The 20,804-nt window shown below is 38.5% G+C and overlaps 1 protein-coding gene and 1 long non-coding RNA gene across 2 annotated transcripts; one reads left to right on the top strand and one right to left on the bottom strand.

Moving 5' to 3' along the window:
* Positions 1–1,512: 1,512 nt before the first annotated feature.
* On the bottom strand, positions 1,513–19,057 carry stx18 (syntaxin 18). Its single transcript, XM_028002832.1, has 11 exons — positions 18,841–19,057; positions 7,987–8,054; positions 5,859–5,974; positions 5,176–5,253; positions 5,010–5,076; positions 4,811–4,902; positions 2,865–2,956; positions 2,526–2,584; positions 2,229–2,298; positions 2,044–2,124; positions 1,513–1,956 (listed from the first exon to the last, which is right to left on the bottom strand). The coding sequence occupies exons 1-11, from the start codon at positions 19,039–19,041 to the stop codon at positions 1,861–1,863; spliced, it is 1,020 nt and encodes a 339-aa protein (XP_027858633.1). The 5' UTR covers positions 19,042–19,057; the 3' UTR covers positions 1,513–1,860.
* LOC114135498 (uncharacterized) lies at positions 4,705–17,934 on the top strand. The gene is made up of 3 exons (XR_003593600.1): positions 4,705–4,715; positions 15,173–15,179; positions 17,823–17,934. It is a non-coding gene; the product is annotated as an uncharacterized LOC114135498 (long non-coding RNA).
* Positions 19,058–20,804: the final 1,747 nt, after the last annotated feature.

The following is a 20,804-nucleotide window of genomic DNA, read 5'->3' as shown; positions in this document are numbered from 1 at the left end:
AACTGCGTTGTTTTGAGTCCTCTTATATGGACTTCTTAATGATTGTTCCCACTTTACATGGACAGCAGACGCTTTTCTTTGCTGGCTTACTGTGTACCTTAACTACTTGCTTTTCATAGCACAACTATAATGCTGTACTGAATGTTTTTTTTTGGTTTTTTTTTTGCAAGTGAAGACACTGTATTGTGCGGCGCTTTGCTTTGATTAATGTCACCACAGACGGCGATTCGCAGCCGTCAGAAACTAGTTTTAGCCTGATGTAGTGGAACAATCTGAACCTAGTGGCTTGTCCTGTTGCTTTTCCTTTCTCCTCTCTGTATTTGCCATTTAACTCGAACTGTCCCGATACATGTACCCTTTTTTTTTTCCAAGCAATGTGATGACTACAATTAAAGTGCATTAGCCACATGAAAATGTTAAATGAACAAATGAAATAAAGTGCTTTCATTTCAAGCTGATGCCTGGATGTTTAAAGATTAAAACAACTTAAATTACAAACACAGGAGTTCACAGAAAACATTTTAAGCTTAACTGATGTGTTTCAACTTGTCTCTTTACTTGTGGATCCACAGAAGGATGAAATTAAATAAACACCAATGGTCTTTACTGGTGTTTGCAAGTTGGAGAAAAACTAACGCTTTTTGGAGCTATTGCGTGTTGTCAGTAAGATAGTCTAACATGGTTTTGTGTTTTAAGGATATTGTATAAATTTCCAGCGGGATCATTTCAGATGCCTAATGTCGCCCTGCTTTATGCCGGGCTTGATGTTCAGGAAATTTGTCCTGATGGGACATCTGCTTGTGTCCAAGTTTCACCTGGTCAGGCATCAATTCGAGGTGAAGTTGAAGAGTTTTGGAGCTAGTCCCCCTTCCTGACTCAGCCACCGCCGTGCAGTAATGCTAGTGGAGCTTGCGTAGGAGGAGAGAGTGTTGCAAAGTCAATGACTTCGTGCAGCTGGCTGGGCATTGTGGATTTGACAGGTACGTGTTTTGCTAATTTGCAATAAGAAAATTGTTATTTCGATTTGTATTACAGCCACCAGCACTGACAGGGAAACAGATGCCCAGCATGATGCACTGGTGATCCAGCATCTTCCAGTTTAATACAAACAGAAATCTTAGCGATTCCTGGGTTGTTTTTTACATCCTCAACTCTTTCCTTTCCATGTGAAGGTGACGGTTTGGGTCTGACGGCTTTTCAGCAGGACAATGATCACAAACAGACAATAAATAAAAACTGTTTTTGAGATGGTTGAAGCAGGTCAACAGACGTCTGGACCGGAACTTAACTCTGTGATCTGATCATCTATAAATGCTTACAGATTAGCAAAATTAGCATGCAGCAACTCTCAACAGGTAATTCTTGTTAGCTGACGAAACAGCGACACACGGTGGCTTTCTGCAGATCTTCATCCTCCTGAAATTCCAGCTTAAGTTACTAAAGTCACTACCTTGTAAAAAATAACCAAAATCCAACTGAAGGTGTTAATTTTCACAAAAAATAGAGGTGGCATTTGACTCAATTATCTTTTTATTCAGAGGATATTTTCCATTACGTGGCAAGAGTTCAGAAAAACACCAGCTGCAGTCGAACATTTATCACTTTTAGTGGTAGAATAAGACTGATAGTCAATCCACTGGATCCCATTTTAAGCTGGATACCGAGTTCTGTCCACTCATCCATCAGAGCCCAGATTCACAGATCTGCAACAGGGACGAACACACCGCCGTCTTAACTTGAAGACGACCTTCACGGGGAACACCAGCTGCAGCACAGCGAGCCGTGCCTTCAGTCCAAATGTTGTCATCGCCGCTTTCTAAGACTTTAAACAGTCCAGTGCAGTCCTTTGAGGGAGCGCTGTTAACCGTCGTACCAGTCCAGAAATAAGAGCGAGAAGGAGCACATGACGAGGAAGAAGAGGATCCACACACGAAAGCCAGCATTGTTTTTGATTGCCTTGGAAAACAAACAAGCAAAAAAAGTTCCACTAGCTGTTTTCTTCCAAACACACAAAGCCAACATGAAGTGGAAACTTTGACCTACCTCTCGAATATCCTCATTGCCTTCTTTGACGTTCTCTGTTGCTCCCACGACCAGCTGGTGAATGTTGTCTATGTCACTTTCCTGTTTCACAAAGTCAAACGGACAGCACGTTTATGCACCGGCGCAAATCAAAACGCAGAATTTAAAGTGACAGAAACAGAGGAATCGGAAAGAGGTCGTCTTACTTGTTGGAGCACTTTTTCAGCAAAGATCTCCTGAAGGCGTGAAATCTCCACCACTTTCCCTTCAATTTGCCTGGTAGGTACAAAAAGTAAAACATTAGAAATGATCATGGAAACATACTGTATAAATCAAACATTATCTCGTCCTCAATGCCCTTTTTTTAACTTCAGGATTAAGCAGCTTCATTCCATTATAGATCACCCTAACTGAGGTTTGAACAACAACTAATAGCCTCACTGTCCTCCTTTGGACTGACCGAGTCAGACCGGTCACAGTTGTTTTCACCAGAATAAACTCACCTCACTTCATCCACCAGGTTGCTCATTTCACTGACCAGTTTCAGGTTCTCCTGTTCAAACTGGAATAAAAACACGTTTAAATCCTCCCAACTGGTCACAGACAGGTGCACAAGATGCTTCACGTCAATTCAGGACGAATGAACTTGAAATGCGACACATTATCTGATGTTAAAACCCTCAAACCAGTCGGCTGACTATTTTTTACAATAAATAAAATAAGCCCCAACGTTTCCCCAAAGTTCTAAAAGTTAAAATTGTAGGAATGAACTATATATTTTTTTAAATCAGAGAGCTGATTCATATTGTTTAGTCAATGTTTTCAGCCTTAATGCTGCCCACCATCTGGATCTCCTCCGGGGAAAGCTCGTCCTCCACCCGGCCCTCCTCCCACAGGTTGGAGGAGCTGTCCTGAACTTCTGAGGTGTTTTTCTCTACAACAAAGATGAAAGGGATCGGTTAAAAAGCTACTACTGCGTAAAACTGGACTCAAAAGCAACAGCCGTTTCAGATTTAGAAATTATAACATGTTATAAAAATTCAAAAATATGCATTTCGAGCTCCATTTTTGTGATAAATTTAAAATAGAAATCTAAAGTTGTGCTAGCCTTGAAATAAAAGTCGATTAGAAAATCAACAAAACAGATTTATTACATACAATGATTTATTTCCGGTGTTTAATTCTATTAATGCTGATACAAATGTTTTGCGGATAACAAAGACCCCAAATTCAGTGTTTCAGAAAATGTTCCACAATATGCAGCAGTGCTGACACTAAACCGACAACACTCAAGTTAAATACTTAAATAAATTACCCTTTTATCAAGGGTGTAACTTTGTGTTGCAAGTTGGTGGGGACGAGGAGGAGCGGGGGAAAGAGGGCCGGGGCGCTGATGTACCCACAGTTACTGGAAGTTGTTTTTTAATGCTAAAAATAAAGCTAAACTAAAGTGGGGATGCCATACAGTCTTATTCAATAAATTAGGATATACGTCCTGATCAGGCTTGTCAGATTAATAGTACCTTTCAAAAATAACCTTTTAGCAGCTATTATACATACTATGAAATAGAAATATGTTAAAATGGAAGTAATCTACATAATCAATATAATGTCTTTCAATTGGTGATGAAATTAACAAAGGAACTTTTCAGTCATATTCTAATTGCCTTTATGTGCCAAATGCTTGAAAACAGTTTCATAATTCAGTAATTGTTTTGTGAAGAATGATCACATAGTTGCCTTTTATTGTCTGATTTTATCAAGTGCTAAAAACATCAACAACATGAGATTCTGTAACAATCAAAATGTTATTAAACATTTCAAAAGCAGAATAAGTAACTTCTGTGTAAATCAGATGAATCCTTGTCAGTGCAAACTTTGTATTTTTCAATTGTGTGATTCTGACTCCACATCTGTCCCTCAGCTGGTTGGCGAAACCTTTGTCCTGCTAACTCATACATAACAGATGAGATATAATGTGTCTTTAATATAGCAAGCATTAAACCTTTTTTGGGTCTGGTTGGGGCAGTTGATGAGTAGAGTGACCATTGATATCACTGGATACTATAAAATGTGGCTTAAAGCTGAGATGCTTATTATTGGATATGTAAAATATATATTCCCTCTGCATTTAAATTTATAAATAGTTTGGTTTCTGTCCATTCTGTAAAGATACAAGAGAGAACTAATTTCTCTTTTATATGTGAAAATGGCTTTTAGATAGCTGTCCACTGTAGTGACCACTATGCATGAAAGGGTTAATATCAAAACTTTGCATCTCCTTCTCAGATTCTTTGCTGGATTGTGTCATTTCCCCGACCACTGATATTCCTGACTCAATGCAAAGCAGCAGCGCATGTGGCGCACAGTAAGTCACATGACGTCCAATCCACTAGATCACTGCGCGGACTTGCCATTTACGTTTTCCAAAGAAATTTTTAAAAAGTATTACCTGGCTGTTAATGCAGCGTGCAGCTGCTGACGAGATACATAACTGCAGGCACAAAGAAAAAAAGGTGCAGGAAATATTGGTGGGGACTGTCTCCTTCATGCCAGAGTTGGTGAGGACATGTCCACTCCAGTCCTTCAGGAAGTTACGCCTATGCCTTTTATGGTTGCCTAATTTGTTGAAAAGTGTTTGTAAAGTCATTGTTTCCAATTACAGCGTCAAGTGTTACTTTCTCACTACATGTGTTCTGTGTTGTTTCTTTGTTTTTGTTTTTTCGTTTGAGAAGACCTCTCTGCTTTTCGATGGCCTTTTTGTTTTCACTCTGCTCCACGGTCTTACCAGGACTTTCTTCCTTTACAACTTTCTCCTCTGCAGGCTCCTCCACCACGGTTTTCTCCACTTTACCGGGATGTTCTGGTGCCAGTCTCGATCTGAAACCAGTACACATCGCCTGCATTTACTTGAATGCACCAAGAATAACCGTAATCCCACGATAAAGTGTGGCAGATATGTTTGAATGAAGCGTGCAGTTGCTCACAGTCTCTTCTTGTCCACCATTCTTTTGACTCTAATGGCCCTCTGCTCAGAGTACAGCTTGCACACCCCTTAAATCCAAACGCAAACACGTCATAAATATGTGCGTGTACTCAGGTCTGGGTTCAGTGCATTCAGATGAGCCATGAAACAATAAAGCAGAACATTACCTTTCAGATACATGTCAATGAGATCCAGCACTGCAACCCTGTGTTCCTTAATCTGAGCGGATGTCGTCTGCTTCTCCACTGTGGATGAAAGCAGTTCAACATTTACTCATAGACAGACATACGCAGGAACTTTTCAGCAAAGATCCCTGCATGTAACAGCCATATGAAAAACAAGTAGGATTCAATATTAAATATTGTCCAATCTTATGTCTTTTTTTTCCCTCTGGAAAAGAAAGTGATTTAAGTGCACTCCGAAAAATATTCAGAAAGCAAACGTGTCTTGCATCTCCAACCATGTTCAATAAGAGCAACATCTGCTTGACTCATTATAGGACTTCTCATTCCTTAATTGGTAGTCAGCGTTCCGTGGACTCACTGCCATGTCTTGGGTCAAACCATGACACTTCCACCTCTAGGCTTAGTTGGCAGGATGTGATTTTCTGGGTTTGGGTGAAACTCGTCTTTCATTCTCGAGTTCAGATAATTGTGAGGTCTGACAGCAAACAAATCCTCCTTGCACATCTCAGCTTTTGCTGTTTATTTATATTTACATGGAAGATTTTTTTTCTAAAATTCTTATCAAATATGCCTATGTACGCTGCAGGGTGTCTTATTTTTTTTTGTCACATGACTTTATAACAGACGGACAGCAGTGATGTAGAAGAAGGGACTCCAACAGAGACCTTCACTGCGTAGCTGCTTGATGGCTTCAGAGCAGGTCCTCATGAAGGTCTGAGCATCCTGGTCAATCTGGTCTCGCTCACTGTCGGTCATACGGCTGAGGTCTGTAGAGATGAGACTGAAATGGAAAACAAAGCATGTTCAATAAAGCAGTTAAATCATTTCAGTGACAAACTATCCCTTAGGAAAACTAAACTCCACCAATTCACGGTGCCTCCAGCATCACAGTAATATTACCCCCGATAAATTCATGTTAACCCAAAAGGCAAATTAAGCATTAAATTTGTCTATGAACATATTAATAGCCTACAATAAAAACATACATACATATTTTTGATAAACCAAAAGTGCTCAAAAGTTCAAATAAAAGGAGACAGCTGTTTTATTTGATTAATGTCACCTTCTGATGGACCTGTGCTTTTTAAACTACACAATAAATAACACAAGGTTAAAGACTAATTCCCTCGTATTTTGTTGTGTAACATTGAAAGATTTATTTTTATTTTGGGGAAAAGGTTAGTGGCTATATCATAACGATTTGATTGAAAGTAAAATTATGGTACAATCGCAACTGTAATAAACATTTTATAGCATTATGTTTTTATCCAGCAGAGGGCGCTCTACAGGGTCATTATCACCACCTCCTGCTGCCTTAATGGACACCAGAAAGCAAGGCTAATAATAACAACAGAAAAATAAGAGAAGGTAAAAGACTGGAAAATAATGTTGATGTTTGCAGTGTAAAAAACGTTAAGCATGTTGCTTCATTTTAGTTAATAAATTATGGACTACTTATTGTTAAACATGGGGTTATACTCTTGATTTCCTTTTTTTCTTCTTTTGCTCTTTCCTTTGGTTTGTTGTTTTGTTGTATTTCCTTCTAATTCATGTAAAGCACTTTGAACTGCCTTGTTGCTGAAAATGTGCTATATAAATAAAATTAGCTTGTCTGCCTTACCTTAGTTTTTTCTCAAATTGCCTCCTGACAATGGTAACGACCAAAACCTGCCTTCATTTAACCATCAATCTTTTAGAGAAACAACATAAATTTAAATCAAGTAATAGTTAGTGGCTGGACATTAAAGAAACAAACGACTACTGAATGATCCTGCATTGAAGCCACTTATCACTCTTAATATTTCTGTCAATGTTTTTCGGCTGAGAATTTGTCAATTAATCCCTTAAATTAGGGCTAATCTCCACGCCCACAGACACAACGGCAGCATAAACCCCCCCAGAAAGCTTCTGAGCAAAGGAAAGGCCGGATTAGTCCCTGGGCGTGATTTGTTCTACACTTGGTTGAAGCTCAATTATTCCAGACAATTAGACTGGAGCCTGCCACAGCAGACCACCCTACAAGCTGCTGACCTTTCGCCAGCACTCACTGCCATCAGCGCACACTCACGCGTACACCCCCACACACACACACACACTCACCCACACACACATAAACAGAAGGCATCACGAAGAAACATATGTGGAAATAATGATCTAAAGACACCAAACGTGGAGTTACAACTTCGTTAGACTTAGTCACAATGAAGCTGGAGGACAGCAAAGTCAATGTCTTGGAGCGGCCATCATTCAAGAAAATTTGTGGGCGAAGATGAAAAGGTGTGTTTGCGCACACCTTTTCATCTCCACTGTGATGACAAGGTGTGTAACCGAGTCTGACTCGGTTACAGCGGTTCTGTCATATCCCAGCAAACTACAGCAAGAACTTGTAGAAAAAGACCCAAAACAATTTAAAAGGTAATTCTATTAAATATTAAAGAAGTAAAAGTTACATTTTTTCAACTTTTTTTTTCTTTTCTTTTTTAGATTTAATGACTTACAACAACATTTAATCTCCCTTTGGGATTAATAAAGTATTTTTGAATTTGAACTTCAAAGTAAAAATAATTCTCTCTTTTATTATTTTGACATTTATCATAGATGGAAATAGAAATACTTAGATAGTTGTTATCCTGACCGAATTAAAGCGTTTTGGTCTGGATTAATGCCAAACAGTGAAGAAAAAACAAACAAACAGCTATTTTGTGCAGTGTCTGTAAATATCTGGTTTTAATTGAATATGATATTTTTCATCTGGTCTGCTCCGACTTACTCTAATTGTCTGAAGAAGCTTACCTTCCGGCACTCACGTAGTCTTTTCGGTGCTGTAGCAGAAAGTCTTTGAGCTTCGTGATGTTCGTTATCTGCCAAGACAAAGTGAAAAGATGCATTAACAGACCTGGATCCACTGTGCCAATAAGACTCTTTGACCTGTGTACAAATTTGTTTCAGAAGGAGCTTCATTCATCCAAAAGGAAACAAAATTTCTCCGTTACATTCAGACAGAGCCAGAGTAAAGTATCATTCAGTATATATATACTGGATCTGACAGATAGACTAATTCAGTGGATCTGACGTCTGTTTGACTTCTCAATATTTACTTACAGCAACTCATCAATTTACGTACATAAAAAAAAAAAAAACTCAAACCAGCAATTTCCTCAATTAACAGCTCTCATAAATAAAAACATGAGCCTCTGCGCACATAGCACTGACAGAGCGATCTCTAATAAGCATTAAAATTATGATCCATTTATCATAGGCGAAATGTCTGGGTTTGTGTTTGTGTGTGTGCTCAGGCGAAACCAGAGGAAACTTGGTGCACTCCAATGTTTGCTGTTGCAATTTGGTCAAATATTAAAACAGACCAAATTGCTTCCCCCCGTCCGCAGGGCTCCGCTGCCAGGGTGAGAGTGGGTGTGAATGCACACACAGTGGGCTCTGTTGGGTCCAGAATACGACAGAACTCAGACAAGCCCTGGATTGAAAAATGACACAATGAGTTTGACTGTGACAGCAGCCACAGAAGCGGCGGAGGGGGTGGTGTTTGGACAGCGGGACGACGCTGTCTTCAGCCTTCAGCCTTCTCACTCTAACAACCTCAATTATAAAATTGCCTTGGCTGCTAGAAGTAACCTGGCACCCGCGTTTAATGGCGGCTCTGAACATTCCTCACGACACGCCAACTCTGAGCGGATTTATGAAAGCTGACGTCCGGGTAAAGAAAACGCTATTCCCAATCCGGAGAGAAGGAGACAAGCAGGGTTAACGAATTTGTCTGCTTAGAAAGATAACAGTGATGTAAGGCTCTGCGACGGGGGGGAGCATGTTAACACAAGCAGGGGCAGCTGAGGTGAAACTATCCTTGTAATAATAGCATTATTTGAGGTCAGGAGCTAATTGTAGCTCAGTGTGACAGAGCTCAGAGGGGGTTCAAGGAGAACAGAGCACTTCCTATGGTTCAGATTGTCAGGTTTGTAGCTCTTCCCAGCACACGAGAGAGTGGGACTCGTTTAACCAAGGAGGCTGACAGCACTGCACAGACGACTGGTTTATCGTCTTTTAAGGTCACTTTTGTGTAAAAAGTTTCCACGTAGGGTGGGACAATGGTACTAGAGTTGGTAAAGTGATTCAACATTTTAAGCTCATGAGCTCAAAAATGTCAATTTTTCCTAACTCACCAAGTAAATGTTAGACATACAGGCTCACATTTTTAACAAAATGTGGCAATGAAAGCACATTTTTGAATTTAAATATATATTTGGCCTTATACTAGGTGTAAAATACAAACTCATGGACATATGAGAAGTTTACCTTTAACCGTAAACTATGCTTTCTGTGAGCATACCCACTCCATGATGTGCTGGCTGGATACAGGAGTACCTGCAGCCAGAGACTCATTTTGCCAAAGTGCACCAGAGTGCCACAGAAAGTCAATCCTGCCTGTTGCCATCATGCTTTACAATGCACAAGTGTGTGCTAATTGATTACATGTTTTTGCACTCATTTATAGGTTATTTATTGATTAATATAGTGCATGTGATTGCTTGTTATTTATTTATTTATATCTAGTCAGTTTGAACTTATCACTCTTAGGTGTATACATATTACAAAATTTGTATTTATTACATAAAATGGAGAAGCTTTCAAAAAATAAGCAATTTTTCCCCTTGGGGATCAATAAAGTATATTCTATTCTATTCTATAACTTGGCACTTGGCTAATTCTTGATGTAAAGGCAAAGCGCTGTAGAGCAGCTTTTAGACCAGCAGGGGGTGCTAAATCCTCAGCGTTGGAGCTTGAAGAATCAGAACGCAAACAAGAGAGCGCAGAGCGTGTGCATGAGTTTTTGTATGTGTTGTGTGGAAGGCAGGGGAGTGCGAAGCCTGCTGCTCTGGGGGCTGAGCAGCCTCCCGTGTGTATACATTGGAGCTCAGATTCCCAGCACAACCTCAAGGGTTTGCAGGGGGTCAGAGGGATCAATTGCTCTTGTAACTTAAGACCTTAAAGAGCAAGTAATTCCTCAACAATGAGGAAAGGGGTGGCCTTGTGCATGCAGCTCGCCATATATGTGCGCAACTAAGCGCGTGTAGGGGTGTGTGTGCTCGTGTGTGTTTGCGTGCAGCCAACAAAGGTGGGTGTGAGGCAGGGCTTGCAGCGGAGGCAGAAGGAGACAGTCTGCCGGGCTATATCTAATCTCGTCATCATCAAAGACCCCCACTTTACCTCCTCACTTTCTCCTTCCCCGCTGCTCCCCTCCAGCCCTGACAGAGCCCAAACAAACCATCAGGAGGGATTATGATGAGGAAGAAAAGGGAAAAGACTTAGCAAGCAGATTTCCAAAGAGCTTGGATGGCTCTTTGTTGTTGTTTAAGGCAGGTAACTGACAGAATCTGGCGATGACCGCACTGCTTTGGTTTAAGACCCTGACTGCGTGTCCTGACCGTGGGCTATCCGTCCTGACGCCATGCGATGTCGGGTTTAAATACGCGGGCTTTCGCAGAGAGAAGCGCTTAGGACTGGGCCACATGTTGACTTTATTATCATGTTTATGTCTGACTCACTAATGGGGCTCAGTTTGTTTTCCTCAAGTGTACTCAGTTAGAAGGCTTCAGTCAATTGAACATACAAACACAATCTACAAGAATTACAGTTTTCTGCGTATTTATAAGTAGTGAAATTGGTCTTTTGAAATACACAATTGCATTGTAATAATGTGATAATACTGAGGAGTGTTTAATTGATAAGTTTGCTTTCATAAAAAAAAGTTGAACAAACATTTCCATCAAATTTTTTTAACAAATGATGATAAAATCTGGGATCCACTTAAGGTCCGATCTAAATAATTGTGGAACTTGATAAAGTCCAGACAGTTTCAGCGTTACGTAGGGAAAGGGCCAATCACTGCAGTCAAGGTCGTCTTTCCCCTCAGTTTTGGGTTGAGACAACCACCGATCGGTTTGTCTCTCACACCTGTTTCTGATGCAGATATTCAACAGAACCTTTCAACAAACAACCAATACATAAACACACGTGCTGTGAACAACAGAACACGGATGGCACTGTTGATGGCCACTCTTGATTGAAATCAGTAACTTGTTTCATACCAATCCGTTTCTTCCGGAAGAATAAATAAATCACGGGTTGAATTCTACTTTGGCTAAAACATTTGGCCGTTTCAAAAACTATACAGTGCAGGGAGATGAAAGCAAGTTGTAAAAGAAACATCCATCAAATTGTTACGCAGCTTTTGCCTTTTCGTCATTCTGTTCTTGGTAGAGTAACACTGAGTAAAGGATAAAAATCAGGAAGTTGTGATAATATTTAATAATAATTATAAAACTTCTGCATATGTTGCATCCCTATTTTAAATAGCAATATTATAACAATCCTACTAGTAAAAAAAAAGAAGATATAAAAATGGACAAATTTCAATTTTACAATCTCTACAAATACTATTGTATTATATTATTATTGCATTATATGCTATATGAGACATTATATGTTGGAAAGGTAACCTTAAATGACTTCTGCTGTGATTTGGTGTTAAATATAAAACTAAATTAACTTGGATCTCGCTGGTGTGTCGCCTCCCTAATATAAGAGCAGTAGAAATACTGAGGGCGTACCAATGTTTTCAAACGTCAGGCTTTCAAAAGTCCTTTTAATGAGGTGCCAGAGACATTTAAAGCATGTTTGTGGTATTCTCTGTGGTATGAAGTACCCAGATTCACATAGTGTTGACCTTCCCCCACCCGTTGCTGTGCAGCTAACTAAAAAAAAGGCAACAATTTTTTTCCCATTTTAACAGAAAAACCTAGTTTGGACTTATTTCCTATCAAGGAAACAACGGATATTTGCGGGGTGAAAACATCACTCTTACTACGGTCATACTGATTTAATGCAATAGTTGGAAAGCTACAAGCTAATTTGCAAGCGGTTTTAAAGTACTTGGCTCACGTAATACAATTTCATTTGAAATATTTTTGCTAAAAGATTTAAACTGCGGTGAGTTTATTCATGTTTATTACGAACAGAAAAATTTCATCCACACATACAGAGGGTGAACTTTCTTCTTACTATCAAAGTATGTTGCGAAGACAGTAAAGAAACTGCAGCAGTGCCATAGTGCTCTACAAATGAATAACACTAACAATTCAGTTTATGCCCCACCTTATTTACCCTAAATCCTGTTTTTGAGCCAACATAACAAGAACGTTTGGATTTTATACTCCAAAGAAATAATAATAATAATAATAAACAATGTATATATCAGTGTCACCATGAATTTCGTAGAAATTCGTGTAATACATGAATTTCCCAACCAGAATCATGCACACACATATTGAATCCTGCACCGTCATTAATTTATGTGATACGAGTGTGCATTTAGGTTATGCTTGTTTCAGTTATGCTTGCTTCTTTCTTAAAACATAAGAAAGATAAGAATAAAAATGCTTTAATCATGACTATTTAGTCTGCATATTTCTAGCCATGGTGGTAACATGGAAAAAGCCTAACGTAAAATATCACTGGATCTATTTCTTGAACAGTTTTTCCCCGCCATTAAACATCAAGTGCTGCATGATGATAATCGGCTCAGCAACTGAAGCAAGACATCAAGTGTTCAGAAAGGCTCGAGAACACAGTTGTTTCCGTACCTAAGTGTAACTGAGGTAATCAGACACAAGAGTCGCATAATATTTCCTTTGAGATTTTATATGCACAACTACAAACAAGAAAAATAACTGTTTAGGTATAATGTAGTTTGTATAAGCAGAAATGCTAAGGCAGCAAACCACTTCTCTGTCGAGTCTGGTGAAAACTACCTTAACTTCAGATGACTGAATAAATACGACTGAAAATATAAACAGTTAAATAAACATGAAGTGCCATAGTTTCATGCAGCACACTTAAATACAAACTTTGAAGAATAAAAAAAAAGCTACATAGCACTTCTTGGAAGCATTAACCGATGAAGAAATTGAGTATGTACACGTTTTGGTTGGTAAATGAATGAAATTTGGTAATTTCATGGTGCAGTATGCAGGAAACTCTTATCAGATGACGAATGAGGATAACAAAATGATTATTAAACAAAAAATCTCTAAAGAGACGTCTTTTTAAAAAAATATATATACATTTTGAAATTAAAACCCAAATTTTCCAATCTTGACATGTTGAAACAGTGTTATGTCTATAGAGCATTAAATATTCTTGTGAAAGAAAAAAAAATGTATGAAAATACTAGTTGGATCTAAAAGTACATGCCTCAAACTTCAATTTATGTTGATTTTATAGAAAAATATGAGATTAATCCAACTAATAATTACATAATTTACCAGGAAAATCCTGGCAAGCTAATTTTTTTGGTTAACCTCTCAACCATCCACATTCACTGCAGTCCAGGTAAAGACACTCAGGTACATTAGCTCATATGTGTACTGTGGTCCTCTAACAGGAAGCTTGGACATCATTTGACCCTCATTACCATGACCAACAATGTGTGTCCGGGTCCTTTGATTATGAAGTTCCCCACCTATTTTGCCTCACTTCAGCAGCATGTTCTCTTGTCTTTCTCCTTCTGAAGTGACTAAAAGAAACAGGCCTCTGCATCATAATATAATTAAACGCCCAAATAAATAAAAGTTTTGAAACTAAATGCACAATAAGAAAAAAATGCCTGTTGTTCAAGCATTTGCATTTGAACATTTATTTAGTCATTTGCTTTATGGCAATTGTTCAGGGTGTCATTATTAATTAAATATTAATTTACACCTTTCTATACAAGTAACTTCAAAGAAAACTGTTAAACAGGATCTGAAATAATCTAGTTTACAAATCTTACAAAACTGTGGCCTAATTTAACAATTGAACTTAAAGAGTCTGACAAAAGGAGAATATGTTTCAAAACTAAAACAATCATCCATTTATCAAGGACTTAGTCAGACGCATCACGTTCATTCTCTTTACCTCACATATTATAATAAAATGTGTTACGTTTTTCTAAACTAATGTAAAGTTGTTGCCATTCTATGGCTTGGATGATTTTTTTTGACCCGCTAAGGAGATTCACTTTAATGACTGTAAAAAATAAATAGTAATTTTCAGTATGACGCCACAGCAGTGAAAGATTAATTAGGTGATTTTACACAAGGCATGCCAATACTACACATTTCACTATATTCCAAATATACTTTAGTTCCCTAATTGTAATTAAAACACACAAAAAGCAAACAGTATTTGCTGACGTCTCCTTACTCTTAAAACAACTAAATGTGAATCAATGTCAAAATATTCCAGTTTTAATGTTCACAGAGATTCGTAGCGATCAAATGTTGTTTAGCGAGTCAAGTATAATTTCATCATATTTAATCTGAAACTAAATCATCCTCAAAAAATGTTAAGTAAACTAGATGAACGAAAATGTTTTGAAAGTATAAGTATGCTGTTTTAGTATAGAGGGAAGAGGATAATATCGCAGCGCACTTTAAAGAGCTGGCTGCCGGCCTCGCTTTTCAGCCTTTCAAAAGAAAACACAGCGAGGAGGAGCAGATTTTGGAATGGCAATCCTGACGGCACAGCGGGGAGCCCCGCGCTGTTTTCTACACCCAATTTAGCAATTTCAGAGTGACCTCGTCCATTTAAAGTTGAGAAGGGCAGCATGCTGTGGGGAGTGACGAGGTGAGCGGTGAAACGGAGATCACAGCGTTCCACAGCGGCCCCTACGAGGTAAAAAAGATTCCCTCAACCAAACCTCATCACACTAACACTAGCGCTCCTATTAGCCAATCAAAACAGGGTTTTTTTAAAAATCACTTTGAATGGAGCAACATTCCCTTTCTTGCTCTCCTGAATTTTGAGTGGAGGGAGGAAAAAAAGAAAAGAAGGGAGTCTCATAAGACCACTGTGTATTTGTCAACTTTGATGTTTTCTTTCTATTTCTGTGAGCCTCCAATGGGAAGTCGGGACGGAGAGTTAGTGGGAGAGTTATGCATGTCTTGAAGGGCACCCACATCTGTTGTGCATTAGGTGCCGGCCGTCAACATTGTTACTGGGGACCTAATTTAATATTTTCTCTGTTTTGATCTTCCACCTTTAATCACTGGCTCTTGGGAGGATCGGTTTTCCTCAAAAATTGTTTGAGAGCCGAAAGAAAATGTTATTGCAGCATGTTTATGGAATCATGCATGGGAAGAGGCGAGTCGGGCAGAAAAAAAACAAAAGCTGCACATGTCAGGCTGCGTAGAGAAGAACGGACAGGAGAACTGGGCTAAGGTGGCTGAAAACCACGACATAACTTGAAGCAGTCAAGACATTCCAGACTTTCATTTTCCACAAAAAAAAAAAAAACAACCTTCCACTGAGATGATCTGAGATGATATCTACACCGAGGAGCAGACAGCAGGATGAGGGGTTAGGGGGCTGCAATAGCCAGGCACCACAGGATAGGTTCAGGTTTCTTTGGAAGCAGCAGCAGCAGCGCTTTTATTAAAACTCCACTTCCAATATCAATATAACGGAACATAACAAGAACCTGGCTGCGCAGAGCTGCGGCAACTGGCCTCACGTCTCCCTCAAAGCGACGGCCGGAGCCGCTGGGAATGACCGGATGGCCTCTCCCTCGCAGGGGAGAGCTGAAGTGCTTCTTCAGGATGGCTTTGAATACGCCTGTGTTCGACGAGGTCTCTCAGCAGCAGAGGAGCAAAATGCCTTTAGCTGCCAATGAGCTGTCCTTACTGCCAACTGCAGATGATGAAGACCGTCTACTTCATTTTTCCAAACTAATCAAATTCCCAGTTTTCTGGAGCAGCTCAAAACATGGCAGTGTGTCCTGTAACCAGCTGTGGTCACACTCAACTGTACGAGGCTTGTTTTTGTTCGGTAGTGCAGATAAATTAAGAAAAAAATAAAATAAATTGAAGCACAAACGACACTTTGGGAAGAATAAATTCTCGTACAAAGACTAACTCATGCCTACAGTTATTGCTGCCATGTGCCATTTCTTCTCTCATGCTCTCACAGCTGTAAAGTCTGTTTCGACTTTGCAGCTCCTGCATCAGACATGGGCCGGTCACTGGCAAATGCAGGTTTTAAAAAATATACTTTCAAGTTTAATATTTTAAATAGCATTCCTGCAGCTTAAAGGCCTTTTTGTTGAGATGCCAGAGTATGTTTTGGAGTAGAAGGAGTTTTGCTTATGGAGCACAGAGTATTGCGACAATCTTCCACTTGGTGCTGTGAGCTGTCAGTAAGCCAGCTGAAAGAAGGGCCATGTACTTTGTTTACAATGAGGATGAGTTTGGCTGTGCAGAAACATTTCTGGTTGTCAAAAATGGCGTCAATCTAAAGGAGAGCAACCATCATTCTTATTAATTTGACCATTATTTTAATTAAAATCCTTTATGGGAAGATACGAGTGGCATGTGTGAAAAACTGCTGGCTTCCAGAGCAGATAGCCCAACTAGTTAATATCTAAAGACAGCAGAATGAATAAAAAGGATGACAATCTTTGCAATAAGCATGTTTACTTGAAAGCTATTACTGAATTTAGCAGCTATTTCTCCCATGTTTATGCTTACGTATATTTAAAAACAAAACAAGAGTAATAAAATGGTGTATAGATAACTGTTCTTTAAATTTTGATCTCTGTTCATTAGTAAAAGCACCAATGATTCGACATGTGAGCCTTAAAACTGGAAGACAGATGACTCACATGTTCTGGTACATAGAACCAGAACCCGTGTTCTGGTTCTATGTACACATGGTTATATGTCTGATTACACACGTATAACCAAAAAAGATGGTTATACGTGTGTGTGTGTGTGTCACTAACATGAGACAAAACATGGCACTAGGATGACTGGTGGCAAATTGGTGGAGGCCGTGTGATGCTTTGAGAAATGTTCTACTGAGAAAACATGACTGCTTCCACACAAATGGATGTTACTTTGACATGCCAATCTGATCATTCACAAACCATACACATGGACTCCCTCATATCTGTGGCCACTTTTACTAAATTTGATCACTACTACAAAGCACATGTTCAGATGACAGCTCTAAGAAAATAAACTTTTCTCTGAACAGATATTGAATGTTTTTCCTTGGTCGATTCCCAGTGATAAATTCTGACTGAAAGTTACTGAACTGTTTAAAATCAAGGTTTGCTCCACAGTGTTTTTTGTCACCCTGTTCAAGCTTGCTCTTTGTTCTTTGTAATTCTTTGTTTGATGGGAAAACTATGGAATCAGACTGGTATTAGATTGGTATTAGAACCACCTTAGATGGTGGTTCTATGGAATCAGACTGCAAGATCCAACAAGATCTTACATAATTTTGCAGTAACTGAGTGGCTTGCATCAGGAAACAGAATTCCCTACACCTAAATTCCCTAATTCATCCTGCATAACCTATTTCAGTGCTTCTGGATTACTAAGTATTGCATTATTTAGTTTTAGTGTGCTCTAATTTCCAATCGTTTCTGTGTTATTACTACTCTTTCTCGCCGTATTATTCCTCACGGACACAAAAAGTGACTTGAACCGAGTTATTTTTCCTTTCTCTTCGATTCATATTTTAAGTTGGTATTTTGTTGGTATATTGTATATATTTGACTTTTTGCACGGGAGTTGCAATAGAAATTACGTTGAATCCTGTTCAGTGACAATAAATGCTATCTATCTATCTATCTATCTATCTATCTATCTATCTATCTATCTATCTATCTATCTATCTTAACATCATCAAGTTTGCAGCTGCAGGAAATGTAACCAACATGCTGTGAAAACAGATTTTTAGTTGTAGCAGGTTGTCGTTTTGAGAATTACATATACATACATAGAATATAATTTACTGCCTGTCAGCAACATTGTTGAAGTGTTGGTCAGACAAACCCTACTTCTAGCGCAGGGTAATGTTTGTTGCTTAACTTCAATTTTTTTAAGAATGTTTAGACTAAAAAACTTCTTATTTGATATGTCAGCACATATTTAGTCCACATAAGCTGTGGTTCTATAAAAAAACTAAAAAAGTTAAATTCCAATTTCAGGATTGATCTAAAACTGCTATTCAGAAAAAGAATGCAAGCTGAATGTATTTTTTATTTGTCTGCATATTATTATTTGTAGCTGCGAAAATACAAGTTAGACGTTTTGACTGAAAAAAATACTGCTACATTCACTTAACTTTGCTAAAAAAAAAAAGAGCAGTTCATTTCATTTATGTTCATTCATTGAACATAAATCTGCTCATCTGCTTTTTTTTGTCAATTGGAATCACAGCTTCTCACAAATTTCCAAGACTTCAGTTTTTCAAAAGCTGAATCGGTTTTGGTCCTTAACTTAACCCTACACACAAGATGATGGTACTATTTAAATTATTTTTTGTCCGCCTAAAATAGCATGGATATTTCCGAAACATATTTCCACTTCTGTGCAGAAACGTAGCAGAGGCAGAAATAATAGAAACAGCCGACACCGCCTCTGTTAACTTAATGATTAGCAAATGTTGTGCATCTTTCTGCACACTTAATAACCGTATGGAGCTCCAGGACCAGGTTTTATTACCATGGTCGTGTTTTTTTTTATTTTTGCTCCAAATGAATGTACTCCAGAGGCTAAAGCTAACGCTAGCGTGGTAAACACTCACCACTTCCTTTGCTCTCAGCGAGAAGCCGCTCTTCGGTCGGCTCTTCTTGAAAATGTCATCTTTGGCGGAGTCCACGTTTACTCCGATAGCCTTGTTCCTGGTTTTCACCGTCTTCACGCTGGCTTTGAACAGTAGTGTAATGTCCACAGCCATGTCTGAGGGAGCTGCTGCTGCAGCGCTGTAAACAAACCGACACGTCATCAGGTGGTGAGGTCATCGTCCTGCGACGCTCCAGAGGGGAAAAGCCTGAGGTTTTAAACAGAAAATGTTTTATTAACGTAATTCTAGTCATCACAAAGGCCTTTTATGGAACATTAAAGCAATTTCATGTTAAAAGAGATCTATATTTTGGGGAGATTTGATGATAGAAAGAATTTATATAATATTTTTCTTTCCTAAGACTTTCTTTGGTCCTCATCTACGGAAGAGGATTAGGGCCACTGAAAAAAAAATTATGGCCCCCAAAAAAATCTCTGAATTCTCATGTGAAAAAAAAAAAAAAAAAAAAAATTCTGTGTCCCAGAAAAAAAAATAAATAAAAAAAATTCTGTGTCTCGAAAAAAACCCGAACATTTTCAGTTTCCCAGAAAAAATAAATAAAATTTCAGTGTCTCAGAAAAAATAAAAAAAATAAAAATTATGGCCCAAAAAAAAAAAAATTTCTCTGAATTCTCATGTAAAAAAAAAAAAAAAAAAATCTGTGTCCCACAAAAAAAAAAAAAAAAAAAAAAAAATTCTGTGTCCCGAAAAAAAAAAACTATTTCAGTGTCCAAGAAAAAAAAAAAAAATTCAGAAACCACAATTTTGACTGATGGGCGCCAGCAAGCAACCAGCTTCACAACCACAGACAGACGCGAGTTGTGGCGGACAGCTGACGTTTTGGAGAAAGATGTCTGATTTAAGTGACTTTTTACGTGCCAGAGTCCCTGAAGCTTCTATTGCACTAATGGAAGAACAAAAGGTGAGTAAATCAAATGATAGTTTGGTGTCTAAAGCCCAACGGTTATGGCTAGTAGTTAGCATGTTTGTTAGCTCACGCGGTTATAGGAATAAGCTGATTTACAAATCACACAGATGAATAAAGGATGTAACAGCTGGTGATTGCTGGAATTGTCCCGTAAATGTTTGGTGCCTTTATTTTATTGTTATGTTTGAATGAAACTAAGGTTAGCTGAATGTCAGCCACCTTCTAAATAAGATGCCCGCTGTGTTAAATTGTGTAACTTTTAGTTCCGTGGAGGACAGAAACTATAGTATAAAGTGACATAAACGTTTATATATGCAAATATTTAAAAGGAAAATGTATGACTTGCACCGATCTGCGGCTGGCTGTAGATCTGATCGTAGGATCTCTTCACCAACACCAACCAATGTGCATATCTGTGATATTTTATCTATGTATATCATATGTTTGTGTTACTGCGTTGGAAAAAGTTACATTATGAGAATCACAACATCATTTTCTTGCACTGTGATGTGTCAGTTCAGGACTGAAATTACATCTCAATCCCTGTACTAAACTATCAGCACATTTATCGCACAGGGGTGGAAATGGTAGGCTTTGTTTAACTAAATCAAAGTTAATGTGATGTTTAATTTTTGTAATAAAAATGGAACTGTTAACAATATTTCCTTGTGTGTTTTGATGCATGATACCTTTTACCTTAAACAGACTGTATATTTATGAATCTGTGTTTTTATACTTACATGCTAACCAATCCAGTTCTTCCTTTTTCAGTAAAATAGAGGATTGAACATTTACTGCTGCTGTTATTGTAATTCTCCCCAAAACAGTAAATCGGTTTAAGCAGGGACCTAAGGGTACAATCTAAAAGGTAACTTTAACGTTGACGTGTTGATGTGAATTGGATGACACATTTTAATGACTGGATACATCGGAGGTTAGGGGTAACCTCATTTTAGCACTCCATGTTTAAATTGTTGTCTCTCTTTTTTGTATTTGC

This window comes from Xiphophorus couchianus, chromosome 20 (assembly GCF_001444195.1).
Source record: "Xiphophorus couchianus chromosome 20, X_couchianus-1.0, whole genome shotgun sequence".
Classification (NCBI taxonomy): Eukaryota; Metazoa; Chordata; class Actinopteri; order Cyprinodontiformes; family Poeciliidae; genus Xiphophorus; species Xiphophorus couchianus.
Note: the sequence above shows the minus strand (reverse complement) of the source record. Positions and strands in the feature narration are given on the sequence as shown.